This window comes from Bos indicus x Bos taurus, chromosome 19 (assembly GCF_003369695.1).
Source record: "Bos indicus x Bos taurus breed Angus x Brahman F1 hybrid chromosome 19, Bos_hybrid_MaternalHap_v2.0, whole genome shotgun sequence".
NCBI classification, from domain to species: Eukaryota; Metazoa; Chordata; class Mammalia; order Artiodactyla; family Bovidae; genus Bos; species Bos indicus x Bos taurus.
The window spans coordinates 10,360,769-10,386,532 of NC_040094.1; the positions used below are offsets into that span (position 1 = coordinate 10,360,769).

General features: G+C 53.1%; 2 protein-coding genes across 3 annotated transcripts in view; both read right to left on the reverse strand.

Annotated features, from left to right (window-relative positions):
- Positions 1 to 6,511: 6,511 nt before the first annotated feature.
- Positions 6,512 to 12,139, reverse strand: SUPT4H1 (SPT4 homolog, DSIF elongation factor subunit). Its single transcript, XM_027516791.1, has 5 exons — positions 11,975 to 12,139; positions 11,456 to 11,562; positions 8,552 to 8,607; positions 8,221 to 8,274; positions 6,512 to 7,786 (listed from the first exon to the last, which is right to left on the reverse strand). Exons 1-5 carry the CDS (start codon positions 12,041 to 12,043, stop codon positions 7,719 to 7,721), a joined length of 354 nt encoding a protein of 117 aa, XP_027372592.1. The 5' UTR covers positions 12,044 to 12,139; the 3' UTR covers positions 6,512 to 7,718.
- Positions 12,140 to 13,590: 1,451 nt separating this feature from the next.
- The window catches only part of RNF43 (ring finger protein 43), a 67,818-nt gene continuing 55,644 nt past the window's right edge, over positions 13,591 to 25,764 (reverse strand). For both annotated transcript variants that reach the window (XM_027516790.1, XM_027516789.1), the window contains 7 exons: positions 24,403 to 24,477; positions 24,160 to 24,291; positions 23,492 to 23,596; positions 20,815 to 20,976; positions 19,809 to 19,911; positions 17,626 to 18,981; positions 13,591 to 14,992 (listed from right to left, as the gene is read on the reverse strand). In XM_027516790.1, coding sequence (XP_027372591.1) covers positions 14,949 to 14,992; positions 17,626 to 18,981; positions 19,809 to 19,911; positions 20,815 to 20,976; positions 23,492 to 23,596; positions 24,160 to 24,291; positions 24,403 to 24,477 — 1,977 coding nt within the window. In that variant the 3' untranslated portion in view covers positions 13,591 to 14,948. The remainder of the gene's footprint in view (positions 14,993 to 17,625; positions 18,982 to 19,808; positions 19,912 to 20,814; positions 20,977 to 23,491; positions 23,597 to 24,159; positions 24,292 to 24,402; positions 24,478 to 25,764) is intronic.

A 25,764-nucleotide genomic window follows, 5' to 3' on the forward strand; every position in this document is an offset into this window, starting at 1 on the left:
GGGACCACACGGACTTCAGCGTGGACACTCAACAGGACAGTGAGAGGCAGCCTGCCTCCCTCCCCACCAGCCCAGTCAGAGAAGAGGGTTGGAAAAGAAGCAGGGAGAGGAACCCAGGGCAGACTTCCTGGGCCCCAGGCTCGGGAGTGGGGGGGTACAGAGGGGTCTAAGTGGGTCCCCAAGTGGTCAACAGCGAGGGGCCACCCCAGCTTCTTCCCTCAGAACCCGTTAAAATTGTCGGGTGGGGGGTGGTGACCACCAGGGCTGGAAGCTGCTTCTGCAGTGGCCGCTGCGGCAGCTCACAGCCCTGGAGCCGTTAAAAAAGTGACTCAACCAGAAAGTGCGTTTGAAGCGACGCCCGCCAGGGCCCCAGAGCCAAACCTCAAAAAGACGAAGTGAGAGAGACGGGCCTGCGGGGGCTGGCCTGGGGGTGGAGGCCGCCTGGAGCAGCCTGGCCAAATAAGGGCAAATGCTCCCAGGCCGGCCAATGGGGCGCAGGCCGCTGTGTCCTGGGGTTGCGGCTGCAGGGAGGGGGAAGGGGTGCTGGGGAGAGTCCTGGGGCCAAACGGGGAGTGGGGACAGGGCCAGGGGCCCAGGCCCTCCAGGAGGGGTCCATGGGCCAGTGAGCCCGGGAGTGAAGTGGACGCCTTGTCCCCAAAGACCTTGGTACTGCAGTCGGCAGACCCGCACCTGCAGACTGGGGCTCGAGGGGGCGAAAGGAAGAACTAGCTCTCACCCCTGCCCCAGTTTTGTGCCTGGGTCCCCATCTGCCGCGGAGGAACCGAAGAGGCGCCTTGAGGACAGCTGGGCTGAAAACCAACCCCCCGTACAGCCTTGCCTGGCCACGGACCTTGGGCAAACCATGTTCCCTGAAACTCAAGTTTTCCCATCTGTGAGAGGGAGATAATGCCCCACAGGATGGTACTGAGGAGCAAATGCGATCATGCAGGTGGCCAAGTTTTTGAACCGAGTAATTGTCATCCCTACAGAACAAATTATGACTGTGGAAGTTCTAGCCCGAGGGCCGCTTCTTCCTTTTATTCTGCCTCCCAGTGGCTGTGAAGATCCCTGGCCTGGGACACCACGTGGTCCCCAGTTCTGGCCTCTGGTAGGGGGAGGAGAAGTGCGGAGGCCGGGGCGGGCAGGTGGGGGGGTCTTTCCAGTCTGAGCTTAGGCCCCCCTGCTGCAGGGGCGGGGCGGGGTGGGGGGGTCTTCCAGTCTGAGCTTAGGCCCCCCTGCTGCAGGGTGGAGGGGTCTTCCAGTCTGAGCTTTGGCCCCCTGCTGCAGACGCAGTAGGCGCTCTCCCAGGTTGTCAGCAGGTGAGTCAGTGCCCACCTGGACCCCTTCCAGCTCCTCACCGTCTGCCTGGCTCTAGGAGCTCCAGACCCCACTCCCTCCTCCTGCTCCCCCGGGGTGCAGGGCTGAGGAAGTGAGTCTACTCAGATGCCCAGAGAAAGTGCCTGCCCAGGGTGGGCGGAGGCAGCTGCTGGCTTCTCCCGGGCCTGTGATCAGGCCCCAGAGGGGGACCACAAGCCCAGGAGGAAGGCTGGGCCTCGGCGGCCAGCCTCAACCTCCCCGTGGACTTCTTCTCTCTCCCAAGCATAGATTTGCATTTTCCCCTCTGCCCTCTGCCACTCAAGCCCCCCAGGGACCAGGTGACAGTTAAACCCCCTCTTCCGGCTACTGGCCCAGAGCACCCACTTCCTTTCAGGTATTTTCCGGGCTCGGGGGAGGGGTTGAAAGGGCGGCAGCGGCTGGGTTTGGGGAAGAAGGGATAGGGCCTCCATTTTGGAGAGGAGCTGGGGTCTCCCCACCCTGGTGTCCAAAGCTGTTCCTAATCTCCCCCCGACCCAGTTCTCTCTGGAGCACAAGACTTAGTGCAGAGGAGGGAGAGGAAGCAGTCAGGAAGCCGCACAAGGACTCGAAGCAGCCTTTTGGCTCCCTGACTTCTAACAGGCCTCCCTCTGCTGTGGGATGGCCACCCAAGGAAAGCCAGGGCTTCAAGTCCTGTGTCCATGCTCCTGTAAGGCCTGCGCTCCACTCAGGGGTGGGCAGTGCTGAGACTAGGAATGCCCAGGTCTACAGGGGAGATGGTTTCTATTGTATGCTCAGAGGTTCTAGCATCGAGGTACCAGCAGCCCGGGGTAGCGTTTTCTCTGCACTCAGTTCCTGCTTCCTGAAATCTTAAAGCAAAGAAAAACAGCGGTATCTATAGGTGAAAGGTGCTGAATCGGGCAGTGGAGGACACACAAAGTCGCAGTGGCCCCTCTTGAGGGCAGGCTGAGCCCTGACTCCGGGGCTCGGTCTCTGTGTCCATACAGTGAGGCCTGTCATGACTCTCCCAGCCCGCGCATTCTCTGCGTGACCTGCCTTCACTCTTTCCCCTGCCACAATGACCTGGACCTCCACCTCCCAGTGGTGAAGGCCTCTGAGCCCCAAGGGCCATGTGCTGTCTTCCTCAGTCCAAGTCTTACTGGCTCACACAGCAGCAGTTTTTATCAGTGAGGCTATCTGTTCTCCTAGTTCAAACAAGACTGAATGTGAGTGAACTCCGGGAGCTGGTGATGGACAGGGAGGCCTGGTGTGCTGCGATTCATGGGGTCGCAAAGAGTCGGACACGACTAAGCGACTGAACTGAACTGAACTAAGGACTTCCCGAGTGATCCGGTGGTTAAGAATCCGCCTGCCAACGCAGGAGACATTGGTTCAATCCCTGGTCCAGGAGGATCCTACCTGCCCTGGAGCAACTAAGCCCAAGCACCACAAGTATTGAGCCCGTGCTGTAGAGCCCTTGCTACAAGAGAAGCCACCACAATGAGAAGCCTGCGCCCCCCACAGCCAAGAGGAGCCTCTGCTCACTGCAACTAGACAAAGCCTGCACACAGCAATGAAGATCCAGAGCAGCCAATAAATAATTAAAAAAAAAAAAAACTGAAGGGGCCAGCCACTCATGAGCAGCAAAAGTTACATCTGACAGGCTGACATGGATCCAAGAGGAGAAAACTAATTAGTCCCAGAGTCATTTCATCACATTATACAAAAATGGAGGTCTTATAACAAATGATCAAAGCCAAGTAGAGGTTAAATGACATTCACAATCTCAGATCCAAATAGAAAGGAAGTACATATGTTTAAAAAAAATACAAAGTAGGTCATAAAAATTGAAAGAACAAAGAGATTAAGATAAAAAGCCATGGTACTTGAAGGAAAATGTTGCAGTTTTGATAAATTTGTGAATGATAGATACACTTGAAGATCTATTGCCCAAGAAGGTTAGAGTGATGACATTCTTACTTAGAACTTATCTAGAGGGGGATGACTTTACATGGAAGTCCCATGTACAGCCTTAGAAGTCACAGCTCTCAAATTGCTCTTACCTGAATGCTTACATTTGATTTTTAAGACTATCCTAAGATAAAAATTGCCGATTCATCTTTCAGTATTTTGATTATAACTTATAAACAGAAAAGTGAACAAATGGTGAGTGTGTAACTCGGGAAATTTCCAGAAAGAGAATCGACCTGTGTTACTAGCATCCAGATCCAAACACAGACGATAACCAGCGCCTCAGGGGCCCCTGTGCCCTCTTCCAACCCCGCCTTTCACAAGGAACCGCTGTCCTGTCACCTGAGACCAAGGTTTTGTCAACTGCGTTTTATAAAGAGGAAACTTACTTTTGGAGAAGTCAAGTGACTTAGAAAGGTCAGGGCTAGTGGGCGGTGGAGGCAGCAGGGCTGGGAGGCAGCGACATCGCCCCTGGTTCCAGTGGAGGGTGAAGCTGCCATAACCCTGCGCAGATGGAGGGTGGCAGCCAGCAGAAAAAAGGCAGGGGAGGCTGGAGAGGGTCTGGCAGAGGGCAGCGGATCCCTGAGAGCGGATGGACAGAACAGAGTTTGCGGCCAGGCGGGATCGGCAGGCCTGGACCAGTTTCCCAATGCTCCACACGGGGATCCTTCTGTAACCCCCAAGCATCTCCTCCCTGGGCCATCCTCCCCATACTTCCTCCCCGTCCCTGGCCAATTTTAGATTTGAAGACTAGAGAGGTAGGTAGTGAGAGTAGGGTGGTTGCGGCGGCTCCATGTGCAGGGACATGTAACTTGCTGGTTTGTGGAAAAATCACAAGGGGAGCAAAGCTGCTGCGTTTGGGGAGAACCGTGTCAGAACACAGCCCTAAACTGGGTGTAGGCAATGCATTTCCTGAGCTAAGGCTCCACCGCTTAATCGTGGCCCAGTCCCTCTACTTCTTAGAGCCTCCGTCTCCTCATCGTTCCCTCGGGACGTTAACCATGACACAGGGGGCTTTGTCGGGGATTAAATAAGATAATGGATGTGAAAGCCCTTTTGTCAGCTTGTAAAATGCCATTTTTTTTGTTTTGGGGGGTATTTTGGGAGGACTGGGTATTTTTTTTTTCTTGGCTGTTCTTGGTCTTCGTTGCCATGTGCAAGCTTTCTCTAGGAGTGGTGAGTGGGGGGCTACTCTGCATTGAGGCGCTCAGGCTTCTCTCTGTGGTGGCGTCTCCCGTTGCACTGGCTCTAGGCGCCGGGCCTCAGCAGTCGTGGTGCACGCGCTTAGTTGCCCCGAGGCCGGTGGGATTTTCTTGGACCAGGGATCAAACCCATGTGCCCTGCATTGGCAGGTGAATTCTTAAGCACTGCCCCAGCAGGGAAGTCCCTAAAAGGCTGTTTAAATGAAAGACTTTACTGATTCTAAATATGAACCAGAGTGCCAGACAGTGAGATGTTAAGCTGTTCTTAAACATTTTCTACCTGACTCTTTTACACACACACACACACACACACACACACGAACCAGGTGTCATGGAAGGGACTTGAGGACCGAATGGCAGGTCACGGACAGACTGGGAATATGAAGGTAACGACCAGGCCAGAGGAGTGAGGCCTCGGTGCCCAAACCTGAAGAGAATGGTTTGAATTTAGGCCCTCACCAGCCCATCCCACTACTCTTAGGGAAACTGCTCCCTCCAAGACCAGAGTCTTCTGACCCTTGTTCTATCAGCTACCTATCCCTGCTTTGGGCTGGAAGCTGCATGCACCGTCAGTCAACCCCTCCATTTTGGGGAGACCCAGTCTTCGCTACCCTGTGAACTGTAGCACACCAGGCCCCTCTGTCCGTGGAATTCTCCAGGCAAGAATACTGGAGTGGGTAGCCATTCCCTTCTCCAGGGGATCTTCTCGACCCAGAAATCAAACGCAGGTCTCCTGCACTGCAGGCGGATTCTTTACCGTCTGAGCCCACAGGGAAGACTAAATCACCTGCAGTGCAGGAGACCCGGGTTCCATCCCTGGGTCAGGATTCCAGCTTTGTTAGGTTCCTGACAGGGGATGAGCCTCCAGCGCCTCCTCGCCTGTCTGGGCTCCTGAGTGGGTTCCAGGACCAGAGAAAGCCAGAAGGTGGATTCAGAGGCAGCTCCCAGGAAGAGGCTGCCGGCACCCCAGTCTGTGAAATCCGGTCACCGTGATGGGCCGGCCCTCCCCCACAACCGCCAGCGCCTGTGTCTCTGGCTTCCTGCGGAGCTGACAGTTAGGGCCCCTCTGGTGTGGAGCTGAGGCAGCGTGAGTGCGGTTATTTGTGCACAGCTCCCCTTGCCCCACCCCCCCCCCCAACTGTTTCCATTCTCACAGAACAGCTACGTCCGGGTCAGACACGCAGGACGGCTGCCGGGGGATTTCCAAGGGACTTTCTGAGAACGCCAGTGAAAGTGGGGCGTTGGCTGCACGGCCCGGGCACTGTTGGTAAAACCCACTTCTTCCCTGCAGGACATGTCAGCTCCGGCCTGGTGGGGCTGCTTCCCAAGGCCCCTTTCAGACTGAAACCGAAGAACAGAAACCACTACCCCTGGAGCTCCGTCAGCTTGCTGGGCTGGGGAAGTCCTAGAAAAACTCAGCTGGGATTGGAGTTAACGGAACACTCCCTGAGCTCGAAGGCATCAGAGAAAATGGTTCCAGATGGAAGAGGACCTGGGGCGGACGACGTGAGCAGCCGGGTCGCGCCCAGCTTCCTTCCCTGGGCCTGAGAGAGCACAAGGGATGCGGAGGGTCACTGGTGAGGCAGCGTCTCCCCGCCCTCCCACACACTCCAGGTCACAGGTAAGAGAGAGACACTGACTCACTAGCAACACCAGGTGGCTAAGAGACACAGCCCCAGTGCAGGCCCCTTGGCTCCTGAGTCAGAGCTCAGCCTCCGTGCCAGCCCTCACACAGTACTCCCCGCTACTTTGGTTGACTGTATACAGCTCAGATGGTCAAGAATCCGCCTGCAATGCAGACCTGGGTTCGATCCCTGGGTTGGGAAGATCCCCTGGAGAAGGGAAAGGCTACCCACTCCAGTATTCTTGTCCGGAGAATTCCATGGACAGAGGATCCTGGCAGGCTACAGTCCATGGGGTTGCCGAGTTGACATAACTGAGTGACTTTCACACATGTTGTGGATATATATTTAAGAATGGCTAATAAAAGAGTGAATGTTACCTTTTATAAAACTGAAGTTACAGAATTTTCACATCACTTTATTTTCATAATCACAAAAATCGTGAAGTAAATGAAATGTAATCACTTTCGTTCTGAACAGATGGGGAGCAAGAAACTTAGGGAAATAAAAATGAGGACCCTGGGACTTCCCGGGTGGTCGTGTGGCTACGACTTCATGCTCTCAATGCAGCGGGCCTGGGTTCAAACCCTGGTCAGGGAACTAGATCCCACATGTCACAATTAAGACCTGGAGAAGCCAAATAAATGACAACAGTAACAACAAAAATGGGGACACTAACAGGATTTATTACAGAAATTTAAATAGATGAGAATTTATGATAAATATTTAATTCTAAAACAAATAATTCACCTTGGCCAGTAGCATGACGTGACTCAAGAACCCCTACTAGGCCAGAGACAAAAGGAGAGGCCCACCTCCTGGGGAGGCCCGAACTAACCAGAGCAGGACCCAACAGTAACCTGAGGGTCTCCAATTAGGGGGACATTGGGAAGGTGGGCAGGGGGAGGTCACGGGTGCCACTGGTGCGCCTGAAGTATAGGAAGAAATGAACAAAGAAGAGAAAAAAGGTATTAAACGTGGCCAAGGGCAAATAATACTTGCACAAGTACTATTTGCCCTCAGGATTTTAAGGGATACCTGCTGTGCCAGGTCTAGAGGGCAGAAGGCGGCAACCACAGACACCAGGATACCAGGCTGATACGGCTGCCTAGACTCAGGACAGCAGACCTTCCGAGACCCAGGGAAGCACGTTTGAAAGGCTACAACCCTGGAGGCTCAGAGACGGATCGCGAAGAGCAGAAGGGCTCTGCTGCTCTGGGAAGATGCCTACTGGGCAGTGCGTTCTTACTGCGCCCAGCTAAGGGAAAGAGGGCAAGAAGGCTTCTGCTGTGGGCTTGAGAACATTTCTAGGGGTTCATGTTTATTGCCATCTGACCCAGAGTCCTGCCTATGAGCAAGGGTGCAGCCCTGGGCTGTAGGTAGGAAAACTAGCATCCTACTCCCCATGGAACTCAGTCTCTACCCACCCCCCACAGTAGTCCAAAGAGGGTAAAAATGGCCCAAGGACACATTGGGCTGATCTGTTGAGTCAGCCGAGTCTTAATATCGGAGGGCGGGATGTGTTTCAAGTTCTGCCCATTTAGCTCCATGACAGAAAACAAACGGCGGCAGAGATGAGGAGGCAAGATGCTGGCAGCCATGCGCCTTCCTAGGTCTTTATGGCCGTGTCTCTGGACTTGTAGGCCACGCCTCGACTCTTCAGCTCCCGTACGATTCCTGCAGTGGGAAGAGAAACAGCTCTGTGAGGGGAGAAGAGTCAGAAGACAAGGAGGGTCCCCTGGCTCCCACATGGTGAGGGGACGGAGTGGTACGATCTAGGCAAACTTGGATTTCTGGACTGCTCATCAGAACTGCGTGGCTGGAGTGTCACCCCCTTGATGACCCAGGCACATGCTTGTCAATGACTTAGTAAGAACAGGAAGACAACGGGAGACACACTGTAGCTGTCAAAAGCAAGGGTTCCGGAGCCAGAATGCCTGGGTGGAAATTCTGGCTCCTTACCAACTGGGGGATCTTGGACAAGTTATTTAACCTCTCTGAAGCTTTGGTTCCCTCAGAGAGTCATGAGCACTGGCATTAATTCACATGAGAAACTTCCATAAAGCCTGGCACAATAAATGAACAAGGGCTGTTACTATAATTATTATTACCTTGGGGCAGGCGACCAGTGACCGACACTGCATACACGCCTGGCTTAAAGTTACCTGAAAGAGAAGAAGAGACTGCGGTTAAGAGTCAGTTACGACAAAAGACCACACACAACCTTAAGCTAAAAATCAAAGAAATGCTGCAACTCTAAGAGAACAGCAGTTGCTTCTTTTGGCTACAAGCTTTAAATGACAGGGCACAGGACACTTTTCGTGGCTTTCCTCCGACCCCATCTTTCTCACTCTGGGGCCACTTACCCGTTGATTGAAGGCTCCCCCAACCCAGCCCAGACAATACATCTAGGCCAGGATAAAGACAAAGGGAGACACTTACTGACTCGCTGCCACTTGGAGACCCAGCTGTCCTCTGGACTCATCATCGCGATGATTCTAGGAAAGGGAAAGAAACAGAGTCAGCCTGAGCCGCCTCCACTGGAGAAAGCGAGGCTGAGGGCACTGCCCAGCCCACCCCGGGCCCCATGCCCACCTTCACCTCGTTCCCAGCTAGCACAGCAGTTCTGGGAGAGGAAACCTCAGGAAAAGCCAAGAAATGAGCTTCTACCAGGAAGCAAGGAAGACTCTGCACAGTTCCAGTGCTGGGAAGGAACTGACTCAAGAGCTAGTACTGAGAGTGCTCGGGCTTAACTCCCTGGCCCCAGTCACAGGTCAGTCATCACTCACCCCCCCTGAAAAGACTGATGCCCCAGGGGGTGGGACAGCTTTCGAGGTAGATGGCTGATTACAACCAGCACGACCACTGAAGGCTGGGGCCCAGGGCAAAGGGGAGGCTGAGTCTAAACAGTAGGTCCCCTTAGTAGAAACAAGTTAGATTTAATCAAGCTCTGCCTCTAATGAGCTGTCCAGCCTGACTTGCATATGAAGAGCTCCCTCAGAACTTAAGATGAAATTAAAAGGGTGAGCTAATACACGAAAGAGCCCTAGCACAGAGTAGATGCTAAATAAACATTAGCTCTCCTTACTATCCTAATCATTCCTCCCAGGGTAGCTGTAAACCCAGAGCACAGGCCACAGAAAGGGCCAGAAGCCTGCTACTGAGCATGACAGGTAAGCTTCAGGTGCTTTCAGAAGCTACAGAGGTCATTTCTGTCACCCCCCTCATTCAATCAGATTATTTACTGACTGCCTCCTGGGACAGACCTGCACTGATGTTTGTTGACTGCCTCCTCAGTAGCCACTTCTCCTTCTCTTGCTAACAATCTTGGATTCTTACTTAGGAAGCCTCCCTCCCCATCCAAATCCTATATTCGCAGTCATATGCTTTGAGTGGAACTGACCTCATCTCTAGAGGTGGCAAGTAGGGTAAGGCCCACTCTGGCCTGGCAGACCAATCTGGGGTAGGCATGTACACAGGCTGTTCTCATGACCAAATGTGTATTTTCCTCTGTCCTTCTGTCCTTCAAAATCTATTCTTCCAGCCTCACAGTGCCTGTTAATCCAATCTGATGATTTAATCTAATCAGAATCCCCACCACTCTCCAAACATACCCTGCTTTACCGACTCCATTCCTTTGCCCAAGTCAATCCCTTTCTTTTTTATCACCTTGACCTCCTCAAAAATCCTATACTTCTTTTCTTTATTAAGAGCCTGATTCATATGCTTATCTCCTCCACTTCTGGCTGACTTTATCAAGCCCTCCTCTAATCTTCTTTAGCCTTGGATATACTTATTCTTCAAATCTTAATATGCACCAAAATACATAAATAACTCCTACAACTCAATAACAAAAGATCAAAAATGGGTAAAAAACTTGAAGAGACATTTTACCAAAGAAGATATATAAATGGCCAATAAAGATACGAAAAGATGCTCAACCTCACTAACCATTAAGGAAATGCAAATCAAAACCACAATAAGATAACCACATCACACCCAATAGGATTCCTATTACCAAAAACAAAACAAAAACAAAGCAACAGGTGAGGACAAAGATGTGGAGAAACTGGAACCCTTGTACTCTGCTGGTGGCAACGTAAAACTGCTGCTACAGAAAACAGTACAGCAGCGTCTCAAAATGTTCAACAGAATAACCCAGCAATTCTACTTCTGGACATATACCCCCAAAGAAGTGGAAGAAAGCAGGGACTCAAAGAGGTATTTGTAAACCCATATTCATGGCAGCATTATTCCTAACAGCCAAAAGGTAGAAGCAATCCAAGTGTCCATCGATAGATACACAGATAATTAAAATTTGGTATATACCTAAAAAGGGATAGCATTACACTTAAAAAGGAAATCCTGACACATGCTAGAACATGGATAAACCTTGAAGACATCATGCTACGTGAAATAAGCGAATCACAAAAAGACAAATGTTGTATGATTCCACTTATATGAGGTACCTAGAGTAATCAAATTCACAGGAACGTTAAATGGTGATTGCCAGGGGCTGGGAGGAGAAGAAATGAGATGTGCTAACAAACAAACAAAAGAACTGGAGTATCTAAGCGTGTACCTGCATGTCTATACATGTACAAAGTAAAGGTTCCATGAAACATCTTTTCTGCCCAATCCTTTACTCTCCCTTAAAGGAAAACAAAGAAGAATGAAGTGGGCCCACCTTGAAGTAGTTTTAGCAAGCACGGGTTTGGGCCCAGTTCATGTATAAACCCTTCATTGGCCTAGAGACCAAAAGAAACTTAACAGGCCCTCCTTAACCCCAAAGAATACTGCCTCCTGGCTCCTCCCTTAGGGAAGGAAAACTGAGACCCATCCAACTTAGGTTTCTCTCATTCCCCTGCCCCCACTGGATAATCTCACTAAGTGAAAACTTTTTCTCATAGGTCCTCTTAGACATATCTAAAAGTATCAGCTTTGGGGCCAAAATTTACCCTTCATTTTCAAAAAAGATCCTCCTGCATTTAATAAACATATATTAAGGCCCTATGCCAGGTTGACAGTGCACGAGACAAATACAATTCCTACCAGAAATTCCCTAATAGTCTAGTGAAGAACTGTCCAGTGGAAATATAATGAAAGCCACACAATTCGTTTTTAAAGTTTCTATAGCCATGTTAAAGGAGTAACGACAAAAACTAAATTAACTTCAGTAATATAGTTCCTTTAAACCAGTATGTTCAAAATGTACTGGACAGCACAGCACTAGTATGTCTCAAAATAACTGAGACCAACTCATATTGAGTCTCAACAGTCTGTCCAAATTTACTTTGTGGGGTGGGGGTAATATAAAGAATGAATGTAGCAATCCAAAGGGCTTACCCATCAAAAGAAGAGCTGGTGCAGTCATAAACCATCTCTCGGTTACCCTTCATCTGAAGGTATGCATCACAATTGTCACAGCCATCATATTCAAACTGGTCTATAGTCTTGGGAGAGGAAAAAAAAAAAAGAAAGCTGAGCCAAAAGAAAAAACACTTTTCCATACTTCTGCCTGCTGAAGCACAAAGCTCCCTATGTTGGCCGTCTCATCATGCCCCCCACCCACCATTCCTACAGCCCCTTGCCTAAGTTCCACTCTCACACCCCTTTTCTTGTTATAGTTACGCCTCTGCTGAAAGCTGAAGTTGCAAAGGCATGTGAGAGGCCCCTGCCCACGGCTGCACAACCTAGCAGTGTCCCTGCTGAAGTAAACGATGGCCTCCTGCTCCTTCCCACACTCTGCCACCCTCCGGGCCCTGGATCCGACTTTCTTTTTCACTGTTCCCTCACATCTGTTCCGCCCTCTTTCCCCCAGATTGGTCTCCCGTCAGCCAGTACAACCAGGTCCCCGACAGACACCTTGACCAGCGAACACAGCAGACACGCCCGCAGATGCCGCAGATCCTTCGGCACCGTCTCCAGGGCCATCCTCTCGCAACGAAGATCAACGAAGGAATGAGCCACAATCACCTCTCCCTGCGGATAAATAGTAAAAATTACCCAGAATACCTGCACTTCCTCTGCCTCAGACTTCCCCTTCCGGCGCGGCGGCCCCGCCCCCGTCCCCCGCCTTTGATATGGTTTCTCCCGCCAGGAGGCGGGGCCGGCCGAGAGGCACCTGGGCAGGCGCGGGGGCGAGAGTGCGCAGCCATCGAGCGTGTGGGCGGGGCCCGAGGGGCGGGGCGGCACGGTTGGCGCCTGCGCGGGAGCACGCCGCGGGCCGGAAGGTCTGACCTGGACCGCTGGTCCCCTGGAGCGTCCCGGATGACAGCTGAGGTGTTTTTTTGTCTTCCTGTCTTAAGAGTGGAGGGCCAGAGAGTCCACTGTCTCCCTCTGGATTATCTCAGCGGAGATGAGAAGTTCAGGGACCGCCCCCCTCCTTCCTAGCAGCGAGAGCGTGATTGGGTTTCCTAAAGGCCAGAGCGTGATTGGGTTTCCTACCTGCGAGTGATCGAGTTTCCTACCAGCAAGTGATCGGGTTTCCTGCCAGCGAGTGATTGGGTTTCCCTTTGCGTCCACAGGAATGCTGTTTTGTGAGCCGACTTCCGAAAAAAAAAATGAGTATTTATTTCTAAGAACTCTTTATGTAAGTTTCCTCGTTCCAACTGATAATTTACGCTTTGTGCAGCTTTTAGCGTTTAGATCCAGTTCCTCTACTTCAGATCGTGTTGTTTCCTATAGGGTGCACAAATGCCTTGCTGTCTGGTTCAAAACTGGCACCAGACAACCCCCACCTCTACCAAACCTTTCCCGATGAAGCAGGAAGGGAAAACGCTTTTTGTGAGAAGAGGATAAGCCCCTGCAGGCTCTATGGAAATCTCCATACCCACGTAGCACCAGCTCCCTTGAGCTTCACGGTAGTCCCACGAGTAGGCAGAGGACGTTCATCTGTGTTTATCTAGACTGGAACTGTGGGGTATAGATGGTTTCAGGCCCCGCTGCTCTATCTTCCCAACCAGGCCTCCTGAATGGAAACGGAGCTTCTTCAAGGCCGGTCTGTGCCTGGGGCCCGTCCCGTGTTGTGTTCAGATGGGCGCTGGGACTGGGGTTAGGATGTTCTTTATCACTGCATACTCTCTACTTTGAAACACACTTCACCCTGTTTGTCCCAGGGGAGATCTCCAACAACTCTGTGAAGTGGGCGCATTTCATGAGTGGAAAAGTGAGGCAACAGTGTTTTGCAGGGTCACAAAGAAAGTCCCTGAAGCATTATAGAGTGTGAAGTAAACATACAGTAATAGTACAAATGGCACACTGAACCACAAGGAGAATCCAGTCACACTTTCTCTCTCCCTGATCTCACTGAACAATGCTTTTAGGGGCTTACCAGCCAGTTCTTGTTGCCGAGACCACCATGCTACTCTGTTCTTTCATAAATCAGAGCCTAGCCTCTGATATCAGGAATATTTTTGCCCACGTAGATGAAGTTGTTACCCCGAGTGACAGTCATGACAGAAGAAAACCATGAGACCAGATCAAGTTTATGGATAAATATATTAGCAAATAAATACATTTCTCATCATAGTGCCTGATTCAAGCGTCTTTCTGCCTGTTCAGATATAAATACCCACGTGGGTTGCCTAGGTGCTAGTTCCCCACTGACTCTGAGGGAAGAGGATCTCCAGGTGGGTGCTGTGCCCACTCTGTTCCCGCATTCACATTCCAAATGGGATAACGCCTGAGGGGGCCAGCGGTGGTCCAGCTGCTCTAGGGCGAACATCGCCCCGAGGAGGCCCCTCAGCTCTTGCCCACTTGGGACCAGCTGCCCCGGGCCAGACTTCCTTCTCTGACCCTACTCCGCACTGTGTATCTGACCTGCGTGGCTTATACTGGGAAGCTGGGCCTCTGGGCCATCTAATCTCAAGGGCCCCAGACTGCTTCTCCCGTGTTCTCCCCCGTTCCCTCTCCCTGCTCTGAGAGGAAGCACCCAGAGGAAGATTCCTTGTTCAGCTGGAATTCAGCCTTTTCTACCTTCATCTCCTCCTCCCTCTTCCTAAATAAAGTCCCGCAGAAATCCTCATCTTCCATGTCCTTTGGGATTTTCAGCTAAGCGATCTCCAAGGAAGAGTGAGCCCCTTCCCACTACCCCCACCACGCTCCCCCAGAGGGACTGGAGCTGCTGGAACAACAAGGGAGCCTGAAGATCAGAGGCTTCAACCCAGGTTCTTCAAGGTGCTGCACCACCTCAGGGACTGCACACCCTGGCTTCTCCTCTGACTGAATATAGAGAAGCTGACAAATATGGACAAGGAGGGAAAACTCCTTGTGCACCAGGGCAGGCCCTGCCTGGTGCAGCTGCAAAGCCCATCATCTCTTTGCAAAGAAGGAAAACGATAAGAACCAGGGTTGCCATTGATGCAGCAGCCTTACGAAGGGAAGTCAAAGCTGTTGTGCAAGACTGTCTTCAGGAAGGAGGTGAGCAGGGTTCATTCATTTGGCTGAACCCATTTGCTGGTATGAACATGAGGCCTGGGATGAAGGAGAAGTGCTCAGGCTGGGGAAGGAGCACCACCTTTATCACACCTGTCTACCCATGCCTAGCTTCCTGCTCTCAGAAAGGCGCAGCCTGCAAGGGAGCCCACCTACACCAGTGGGAGCTGGTTGCCTGGCTGGACACAGGTGGTTCTGCCGACAAGGTCTGGAGCTGGGAGCAGGAGAGGACACCTGCCACCCACCATCACCACCCTCTGCCACTGGCTCCAGGAATATGGCCCAGAAAAGGGGGGGGGGTTGTTTTCTGAAGTCCTTTCTTTTCTGAGGAGCAGGACTCTGTGCCAGGTAGGGCCCCGAGTCATCCGGCGAGCTCTCTTGGTTGGAGCCAGGACTGAACATCTCACACGGCCTGTTCACACAGCTCCTCCAGCTCCTCTTCTGTGCCTGCGTTTAGAGAGAGGGGAGGAGAGAGGTCACTGAGGGTCAGGCCAGCCTCTTGCTTGTTCTACCTGTAAGAGAGAGGCAAGAGCAGGGAATGGGTCCAGAAGGGGTGATTAGATTGAAAACTGAGAGCGACTCCCGTTGGGACACAGGGGAGAGAAAAACAAATCCAGAGTAAGATACATATATAGCAACCAGTGTGTTACCAACACTTACTATTCATTCATTCACCCAATGAATATTTATTAAGCACTAGTGGATCTGGCCTGCAACCTTGTGCCAAATAGAAGACAAAAAGACTAAGCAGGGCCCTGGCAACCTTGTAGGAGAGCTGTGCGTTTAGTAATTATGCCAGTGGGGCCAGACTGGGCTTATAAGAGATGAATCAAGGAAGGAGAGAGACCATGTCTTAAGTGGAGCGTCAGGAAGGGCTTCCTGAAAGTGGAGATACACGAGCTGGTCCTGCAGGAGTAGGGAAGAATTCCATCTATGGGAACAGGAAGGCAGCAGAATATTCTGGGCTGCAGAAACTGCAGGAAGTGTTTACCTAGTTTGGCTAAAGCTTGGAGCAGGGGAAGGAAAGGCGAAGAGTGGAAAATAAGGTTGGGAAGGCAGATGGGGGCTAGCTGGTACTAGAGCCTTGAAGGTCAAACCAGTTTGGATTTTTCTTTACCCTGAGCAAAACAGAACACTTGAAGATTTCTGAACAGTGTATTTGAGGAGGATGCTGGCCACAGAAGGGAGGGGAGGTGAGCAGGGTCACTGTGCTGCATGGCTCGACAGCACAGGACACTGATGCTCTGTGGCTGTTCTCCATGGCCCTGTGAGAGGGAAGGAAGGACCCAGGAGGCTCCCACCTTGATCTTTAGGCTGCACCTAAGACATGGGCAGGGATCAGCAGTACTGGAAAAGAATATGGTAAAGCGGGTAGAGATACGGTTAACAGACCCTGGGGGTGGACTGGATCTCAAAGGCAGGGGAAAGAGAGGCACTGAAACCAGTTATGAGTTTAGGAGAGAGAGGAGCTGGTGGGTCTGGCAGTGGCAGCAGCGAAAGTATACACGTGACAGGATCCACATTGGCGCCATCAAACACAGGGTCAAAGTCTACGTCACGTGGCCCTATGGGGACAACCCTTTTCTATATGATAACGGTTTACATGCCCGTCTCTCCACAGACCTGGGTCTCCTGGTTGACAAGTTCCATGTCCTAAGAGTCTGGGACCTAGCACATAGCATGCGTATAATGCAGAAAGAAAAATGGGAGGAAGAAATGAATGAATGGATGACAGCAGCTCCCAGGTCCTGCCTGTGGAATTCCTAGACCCTGAAATCTTACAGTTCAGGACTTTCGGGGCCCCTTTAGGGGCGGAGGCATCCTCCTAGCAATGGCAAAGAATACTGTCATCCACACAATAGGAAAAGATGGAGAAGAACTGGAGTTGGGGGACCGGGAAGAGGAAGGGGAGGATTTGAGCAAATAAACACCAAGTTAAAATTGAGGATCTATATTCTCACCACTGGCTGCAATACAGTAACAGGGATGCATGGAGTCCCCAAGAGAATAATGTTGGTCTTATCAACAAAGGTACACAGAAGGGAAGCCCTAGTTCCTTTAGTTCCTTTAACCCAGGGGAAAGGAAAAAATCACAGGGCTGCTGGAAACCACCTGTGATCTCTCTCCACTTTTCCTCTATCATTCATATAACTCTTCTCATATAGCCCAGAAATATGTATGTGTGTGTGTGTGTGTTAGTCAGTCAGTCATGTCTGACTCTTTGCAACCCCATGGACTGTAGTCCACCAGCCTCCTCTGTCTATGGAATTCTCCAGGCAAGAGTACTGGAGTGGGTTGCCCTTCCCGTCTCCAAGGGATCTTCTCAACCCAGGAATCGTATCCAGGTCTCCCACAATGCAGGCAGATTCTTTACCATCTGAGCCACCAGGGAAGCCCAGAAATATGGTTATCTCTAGTTGTATCTCCTATAAGATCTCATATAGCCTGGAATTATGTTTTTCAGTAACTATCTGTCCATACTCTTCTTGGCTTCCTTTGTATTTACAACTAATATTGAGCTGTATGCATTGGTATAGCTGTACCAATTTTTAAAATATTGAAACACTTGTGTTTGGATTTCCCTTGTGGACTAGTGGTTTAGAACACGGGTTCGATCCCTGGTCTGGGAAGATCCCACATGCCAGGGGGCAGCTAAGTCGGTGCTCCACAATGAGAGCAGCCCGCACGGCAATGAAGAGCAGCCCCTGCTTGCAGCAAGTCGAGAGAGCCCACATGTAGCAACAGAGTCCCAGTACAGCCAAAATAGATAAATTATTAAAACAAACGAACAAAAAGAAACACTTGTGTTTGAGTTGCTGCCGCAAACCACTCCAAGTGTTTTCTGATGTCTCAGCCACACTCGGACCTCACCTAGACCTCCCTACAATCTGGCAACTGAAGGATTAACAGCTGGCAGAGCCAGACCATTCAAGCCAGCATCCCACCCTACGCCAGTATTTGTCCAGTATTTGAAATGTCACCCCGTGGGGCCCTTCTCAGCTTCCATCAGCCCCTTGGATAACTCCATATCCAGCTCCAGTCTCCTCTCCCCACCAGGCCCACTTCCCCTGAGAACTCACCAGGCTGGGCTGGTAGCACCTGGCAGTGTGGATAAGGGCATGGCCTGCCCTCCGGGTTGCCAGAACTCCATGCGGAAGGCCCCTCCCCAGATGGGTGTGGTCCGAGGGGCTGGCGTGGAGTCAGACACAACCACACTGGCTGGGAACTCGGGTATGTAGGGCCTGGGGCTTCTGGTAGCAGCCTCCTCTCCAGGCCTGGATGGCCGAAGAACAGTGGGTGGGCCTCTGGGGACCAAGGGTGTGCCAGGCTTGGGCCATAATGGGGGAAAATCTGGCAAGTTGGGTGGGTAGTCAAGTCCTGGGATCGAGAGGCTGGGGTGGGCTCCAGGGGTCCCCCTCGCCGTCTCCTCTGTGGGTGTCGGACAGAAAGGCTGGATTTCTGCAAGTGGAAGAGGCTGCTGGCTGCGGGGCTGGAGCTGGAGGCGTCGGGTGGCCCGGGGGCTGGCTCCGTGAGGGCCCGGGGCCGCTGCGGGGCGGGGGGCTGCCCTGAAAGGGCTGCTGGGCTGCACCTGGTCGCGTGCAGATCGGGCGAAGGCGGCTCCGGCTGGAGCTGTGTCCGAGGAACGGCAGGCCTGGATGGGGGGACTGCAGTTTCGGGATCAGCCTTCCTGCCGTGCCACCGGAAGCGTCTTCTGTAGTGGTGGTGCCGGTGGCGGTGGTAGTGGACGTGGCTGGAAACCTGCGTTTCCCCCACGGGCACCACTGAGTCCAGAGAACGGGGCCGGGAGGCCATGCTAGGCTGAGCCGCCTTCCCCGGGGGCTCCCCTTCGGGGCTGCAGTAGACCAGGGGGTCGAAGTCACTGCTCAGGGAGCTGCGGAAGGTGGAGCTGCTGCCGTGGATGCCCTGCAGGCTGACGTCCGTGCAGTTAACCACGGAGTCGCTCGAAGAGCCGTGGCAGGGCCCCGAACTGGAGTCGCTGGCTGGCCCATCCGCCAGGTAGCCGCTGCGTTCTGTGCGGTAGCTCTCTCCGGACCCGCTGCTGTCGTGGGGCCTGGTCCGGCGAGGGGGCGCGGGGCAGGTGGCAGGGTGCTGGGAGGTGCAGCGGAGGTGGCTCAGGCCCCAGCCCGGCGCGTAGGGGCGCGGGGCCACCGCCAGGCGCTGGGGCTCGCCCGGAGCCCGGGGGTGTGTGGTTCTGGGTTGGCGGTGGTGCCGCGCGCCCACGCCTGGCTCCTGGGACGGGAGGAAGGGGCCGGGCCGGGTGGGCCGAGCCACGGCGCTCCGGGAAGGGCCCAACAGGTAGGCGGCGGGCAAGTGGTAGTGCGCGTGGCCGGGGTGCTGGCGAATGAGGTGTAGCCTCCGGCCCGGTTCCTGGTAAGCTCGAGAGGGTCCCAGGGACTGTGAAAGCGAATCTCCCTCTGGAAGAAAGAACCAAGAGCATAGGTGTTTGACTCCACCGGCCGAAGGAGGGTGCATTCAGGAAAATGGGGCTCTATTGCACATCTTCGGCCTGCAGTCGCCCACAAGCTCCGTCAGAGTCTGCAGCACCCAGGATGCTCCTAACCTGCCTGCACCCCGGGACGCCCTTGCCCCGTCCCATCAGCTGTCCCCTAGGGGGTTCCGCTGAGCACGGCTCCTCCCATCAACGGTCCTTTGGGGACTTTCACCCAGGTCCACCGGAGCCCACACTGCACTTTTGGGTGAATTATAAAAAGGCTCTCTTTCCTCCAGATACTTCCCTTTCATCTTTTAGACTATGGTCATAATATCCTGGTTTTGTTAGAATAGGATACTTTATTGCCAGAAAAGTGGAGTAGTAAATATACCCACCGGCCTGATTTAGAATCAACAAAGCTGTCATGAAAATACACAGAAAAGCTGTCTGCCCGGCTCAGGGGAGGTACCCTCAACCAGTGCACAACTTCTATTTTTAAAAATTTTATTAACTGCTGTTGTTGTTTTGGCTGCACTGGATCTTCATTGCAGTGCTTGGGTTTATGTTTCTTAGTTGCCCTGAAGCGTGTACGATCTTAGTTCCCTGACCAGGGATCAAACCCACATCCCCTGCATTACAAGGTAGATTTTTAACTACTGGACCACGACGGAAGTCCCAAGGGCACAGCTTAGAGAACATCTGAGTCAGTCCTGCCTTCTGCTCCACTTCAAGGCAAAACATTTGCCCAGAAGGAAGCCCCTTCTCTACCCATCTGCCTGCACACAGGGGAGCCCTTGGCCCACCTCCTACCTACGATGTTGAACATGCAGAGGGGGCAAGTGCGATGCTGATGCAGCCAGGGGTCCACACAGGTACGATGGAACTCATGGAGGCAGGAAATGACCCGGAGCTCCTGGAGAAAACAAAGGGTCAGAGCCAAAGTTGACGGCAGCTACAGCAGTGGCTAGGAAGCAGGGCATCCCTGACTCCCTCAGCCCTCCCCTTTTAAAAATTCATTTGTTTAATATGGGCTGCACTAGGTCTTCGTTCGGAGAAGGCAGTGGCACCCCACTCCAGTACTGTTGCCCGGAAAATCCCATGGATGGAGGAGCCTGGTGGGCTGCAGTCCATGGGGTCGCACAGAGTCGGACAGGACTGAAGCGACTTAGCAGCAGCAGCAGGTCTTCGTTGCTGCTTTCGGGCTTTCTCTAGTCATGGTGAGCAGGGGCTACTCCCCTGTTGCGGTACACTGGCTTCTCGCAGTGGCTTCTCTTGTTGCAGAGCACTGGCCCTTAGGGCATACAAACTTTAGAAGCTGTGGAGTGGGCTTAGTTGAACCCGTGGCATGTGGAATCTTCCCAGACTAGGGATTGAACCCATGTCCCCTGCATTGGCAGGAGGTTTCTTAACCACTGGACCACCAGAGAAGTTCTTGGCCTCTCCTTTATTGCCAACACCTGCTTTCAAAGACCTCCTAGCACAACAGAAAAAGTATGGGCTTTGGTATCAAGAGAATCTAGACTTTTGCCACTGCATATGACCTTGGGCAAGTTTCTGAACAGTTTTCTGCTGTAAAATGAGGCTAAAAAACTAATCCACCCCGACCCCTCACTGTCAAGAGGGTGACAGATGCCTCTAGAGCACTCACTGCAGAGCTTGGCATGTGGTACACACTCAACAAACAGAAGTTCTCTTTCCCTGGAAAACCAGGAAAATGACCAAACTTCAGGGTTGTCCGTGAAGAATACACAGGACACAGATGCAGACCGGATGCCCACACTAGCCTCACCCACCTCCCTCTCCAGCCTGGCCTCACCTGGCCCTCGGAGAACTCCTCCAGGCAGATGGCGCACACCGGGGCGGAGCTGCAGCTGCTCCCAGAGTCTGGCCACTCCTTCCGGGCGCCCCGGCAGCCGGCCCGGTAACTCCTGGTGGCCAGCTGGCTGATGGCCCAGGCTGTTCGCTGCTGAAGGGGGTCCTGAGGAGAACAGTGGGCCAGAATGGGACCAGGGCTCCTCCCCCTGCACCCTGGCCTGTGCTCAGGTCCCTGTCACGCAGTTAGATCACACGACCACTGGACCACCCAGGGAGTTTGTACTCTCAGAGTCCTTCCACGGCCCTGTAAGCATTTCATCCCATTCCCCCATGCGTACTATTACCTTTCCTTCCCTTGATGACCCAGGAGAGGAACTTTTCTCCCAACTGCCCCGCCTTGACATGGCATCTTGAATATCTAATAGGCACGTCCAACTTCACAAGCCCCACACCCCTAATGCCATGAATCACCTCAACCACACACTTGTCCTTCCCCAGTCCTCCTCCCCTCAGTAAATGGCAATTGTTCTTTTAACCGCTCAGGCCAAAAATAACGGTGTCATTCTTAACTATTCTCAACTGATTCCTCCACGATCAATCCATTAGAAGACCTGTTGGCCCTGAGGTTCTATAGAAGTGATGGTTCCAGGAGTTAACTGTTTCTCCTAATAATATTTTGCCAATTTAGAACTTTACTGTTAGAGTGGAAGAAAATCCCTATGGAGGAAGATCCATTCATACCGTGGAGTAAGGATGCTTTGGGCATGGGTAATAGCTGGTGGTAAGACTTTGATGGTTTTGATCACTTGTTAAGGAATGCTAAGGGGGATCTGGATTGGCTGGAATGCTGCCATCTGATGGGCACTTGGGATCTTGTGTTTTTGAACACCAGGGGAGTAACTGTGGGTGTGGTGGACCCGTTTTATGGAAATCTATAGAAGGGAAGGCTGTGTTGTACAATGTTATGATCCATTAGGGTGGATGGAGTCTTCCTAATCCTGGCACCAAATACACTCAGTTAATCTTTTTATCAAATAGATTCATTAACTACAATAAGAGTCTCCGATTCTTGAATGGGTTATCAGTTCAGTTCAGTCGCTCAGTCATGTCCAACTCTTTGCGACCCCATGAATCCCAGCACGCCAGGCCTCCCTGTCCATCAACTCCCAGAGTTCACCCAAACTCATGTCCTTCGAGTCGGTGATGCCATCCAGCCATCTCATCCTCTATTGTCCCCTTCTCCTCCTGCCCCCAATCCTTCCCAGCATCAGGGTCTTTTCCAATGAGTCAACTCTTTGCATGAGGTGGCCAAAGTATTGCTGTTTCAGCTTCAGCACCAGTCCTTCCAATGAACACCCAGGACTGATCTCCTTTAGGATGGACTGGTTGGATCTCCTTGCAGTCCGAGGGACTCTCAAGAGTCTTCTCCAACACCACAGTTCAAAAGCATCAATTCTTCGGCACTCAGCTTTCTTCACAGTCCAACTCTCACATCCATACATGACCACTGGAAAAACCATAGCCTTGACTAGATGGACCTTTATTGGCAAAGTAATGTCTCTGCTTTTGAATATGCTATCTAGGTTGGTCATAACTTTTCTTCCAAAGTTATAGGTTTTGCATTTTCCTTTTTAGTTTACTAAAGTAGTACTACTAACTCTCTTATTTCAAAGAAAGAAAGAAAAAGAAAACCTGTTGGCTTTGCCTTCAAAGTATAGGGAGAATCTAATTCTCATCACTTTGACTCCTCCCTGAGCCAAGCTACGATTACTGTCACCTGGAATCTGGTAATAGCCTCTGTGCTGGTTGCTCTGTCTCCAGCCTTGCTGCCCTGTAATCTGGTCTCACCTCAGTGGCATGAGTGATCGTGTTAAAAGTTAAGTCAGATCATGGCTCTAGTTCTGCTCAAAACCATCCCATGGTTCCCATTTCATCCAGAGTGGAAAAAAAAAAAAAACTCATGACAACAGCCTAGACAGTCCAATACCACTGGGCCCCCATGAACTCTGTCCTCACCTCCTGCCCTGCCCTCTTACCCACTGTATTCCACCGCATGCCTTCGTGCTGATCCTCAGACATACCAGGTACACTTCTGTCTCAAGGGCTTGCAGTGTCCTGATTTCTCACCTCAATCACGTTCTCTCCAGGCATCTGCACGCATCACCCCCTCACCCACTGAGGGTCTTTCCTGTAAAGTCATCCTCTCAATGAGGCCTTCCTTGGCCTTGCTTTTAAAAACTAATGCTGCTCCCTTTGCATTCCTTCCCCTTTTTTATTTTTCTCCCTGGACTTACCACCATCTAAGGTATTCTATATTTTACTTATTTTGTTGTCTATTTCCACTAGAATGAAAGCTCCCTGAGGGGAGAGAGCTTTTGTCTTTTGCTCACTGCAGGAGCCCCAACACCTGGAACGTGCCTGACACATAACAGGAGCTCTCTATTTGTTGAATGTGTTGTTGAATGAATGAACAAATGAGGACACCTGTGCGGAGAGACTGCTGGAAATTAACGAAGTCATTTGCAAGCAGGGAGTGGGGGAGGGGACAGAAGGGGGGTTGATGTAAACTGTTTCATGGGCATAAGGGCACCTTCTTTCCTTACTTTTTCCCTTCCTGCTCCCCACCCTCCCCCACACATGCGCTTGCCCACCTCCACCAGGAAGCCCACCCTGCTCACCGGCCTGCTGTGGCGAGGGCGGCACCGGATACGCAGCACCAAGGCCAGGATGACCACAAAGATGATGCCCACCACCGTCAGGAGGATCCATACATCGTAATCTGGCTGGGGGAGTGAGCAGAGAGAGAAAGGGTCACACCTGTAGAAGGAGAGAGGCCAACTCGGGAGAAACACAGGAGACACACAGAGAACAGGGGGGCCCCTTGAGTCTCCAAGAGGGGGTAAGGTCGCAGGTGGGGTTAGGTGGTCCCTTTCTGCCCACAGACACTCACTGGGGAGGGTCCTCCAGATGCCAATTGTGAGAGGTACGATCTCAAGGTCTGTATGCTTGGGGAAAAGGGGACAGCAACCCCTCTGCAAGGTGGGAACTTCCCAGTGGGTGGAGAAATACCAGCCAGGCGTCAGGGGGCCCAGGGGTTCATTCTGGCTCTGCTACTGTGTTCCATGAAACCAAGATGCTGAAAAACCACTTCAGAACTCAGCCGGCCCAATCTGTTCATCCTGAAGATGCAGCCCAGAGTGGGGAAGAAAGGGGATAGAGTTGGCCTGGGGGGCTTCTAAGGTCTCTTGCGCTCCAGGAGTCTGAGGGCTTTCGGTGACAGTCACACAGGGAAAGGGGGTAGTGATTGCAGGTGCTGGGGCCAGGGCTGGAGACCTGGCCCGCTTACCCAGGTCGGGGGCTCCTTCAGCTCAATCCTCACGTGGGCCTTTCGGTTCTTGTACACAAACTCCATCAGCTTCTCGGCATCGTGACCCCAGATCAACACCACAGGCCACGTCAGCCCCAAAGGCTGCTGCAGCTGCAGGAGAGGAAGTGCCCACGAGGGCGGCTGTGTCCTGACTTCTGCTCCTGCAGCACCTCTCTCTTCCTCCCTCCAGCCCCCTCCTCAAGCACCCCTCATCCAGGGTACCTGCTCAGCAGCAGCGCGATCCTCCGTGATGTCAAAGAGGACGGCGCTGGCGCCCCGCTCCCCCGCCATCCGGGCCTGCAGAGACACACAGCAGAGGTCTGGCGAGGGTCAGACACAGCCCGTCCACACCCCAGCCTCACCCCCTCACACATCCACCCCTGCCTAAGGCGCACCCCACACCTCTGCACGCTCACCTCTAACACATGCAAGGGGTCAGTGTGGTTAGGGTCTCCCTGCCCCGCCCTGAGCTCACCCAGGGCCACTGCCTTCAAGGATCACATTCAGTCCTTCCTTTGTAAGGGAGCAAACCCTTAACAGGATTCAGTAGGTGCTAGGGGGTGGACTAGGCTCCAGGCCTGGGGACAAGTAAGATGGCCCTGCCATGGAGGTACCTCTAGTCTGCCTTTGCTAAGAAGGGTGAGAACCGAGAGCAGGGAGTGATCGCAGTCCCCCAACCCGGGGCGTTGGGGGTGACCGGTCCCCTGTTCAGAAAGGCGGAGAGCTCCTTCCGAACAGAACTGGGCTTTCCAGGGTCCAGCCTTGCCCGAGAAGAGGAGGGTGCAGGGCATCCCCTCGCCTCCGCAGGCCGATCCAGGAGCCCGGGGCGCTGCTCTCCCCCGGCGTCAAGGACAGCCCCGGGCTCAGCCCATCTCTGTCTCCCCGCCGCTGTCCAGTTGGCCAACTACCCCTCGGCTCCAGTTCAGGGCCTTACTGGAGGCCCCCGGCCGGTGCTTTCTGCCCTTCACCCCTCCCTGAGGGGGGCGACAGAGCCTGGGCTGGGGAGGCACCCAAGGGGCTGTTCCCACAAGGACGCCACAGGCGCGCTCGCCAAGCTCCCAGAGTCGAGCCAAGCGGGCGAGCAGACAAGCAGATGGCAGAGCCAGAGAGAGAACCAGAAGCCAGAGAGAGAACCAGAAGCGGGAGTCGAGGGGCTCTGGGGGTGCAGGAAGACGCGAGAGCTGAGAGCTGAGGCTGCGGTTGGGGCGCGCGGGCAGAGGACCGGCAGACGGAGCCCTCTGCGGCCTCCCTCGGGCGCACACGCCCTCCAGGCCGCAGGCCTGGGGCCTCGGGGGCCCGGGGCCTGCTGAGGGCCTGGGGCTGGGGCCTCGGGGCCGGGGCCTTCCTGCAGGCGCTGAAGGAGTTAACCGCTCCACACACGGTGGAGGCAGGAAGAGGAGCCCGCGCCGGGCTTACTCACTCGCTCACACCCCCAGCGCTTTGATCTCGGCTTCCCTTCCCGGGAGAGCCTGTCAGGGCAGGTCTCCGAACAGGTCTCCCGCAGGGCCGGCCGGGGGCACGGCTGCTGCTCCCTGCTCCCCACTCCCCGGGCAGCCGTAGGGGCCCCTCAGAACAGGCAGGGAC

Excerpts from the sequence above, each read along its gene's own strand:
- SUPT4H1 (XM_027516791.1), bottom strand. The coding sequence starts at position 12,043 with ATGGCCCTGGAGACGGTGCCGAAGGATCTGCGGCATCTGCGGGCGTGT. Across the intron at positions 8,608-11,455 it reads ACCAGCTCTTCTTTTGATGG|AATCATCGCGATGATGAGTC; the intron begins GTAAGCCCTTTG and ends TCCCTTTCCTAG. Across the intron at positions 8,275-8,551 it reads CTCCAAGTGGCAGCGAGTCA|GTAACTTTAAGCCAGGCGTG; the intron begins GTAAGTGTCTCC and ends CTTCTCTTTCAG.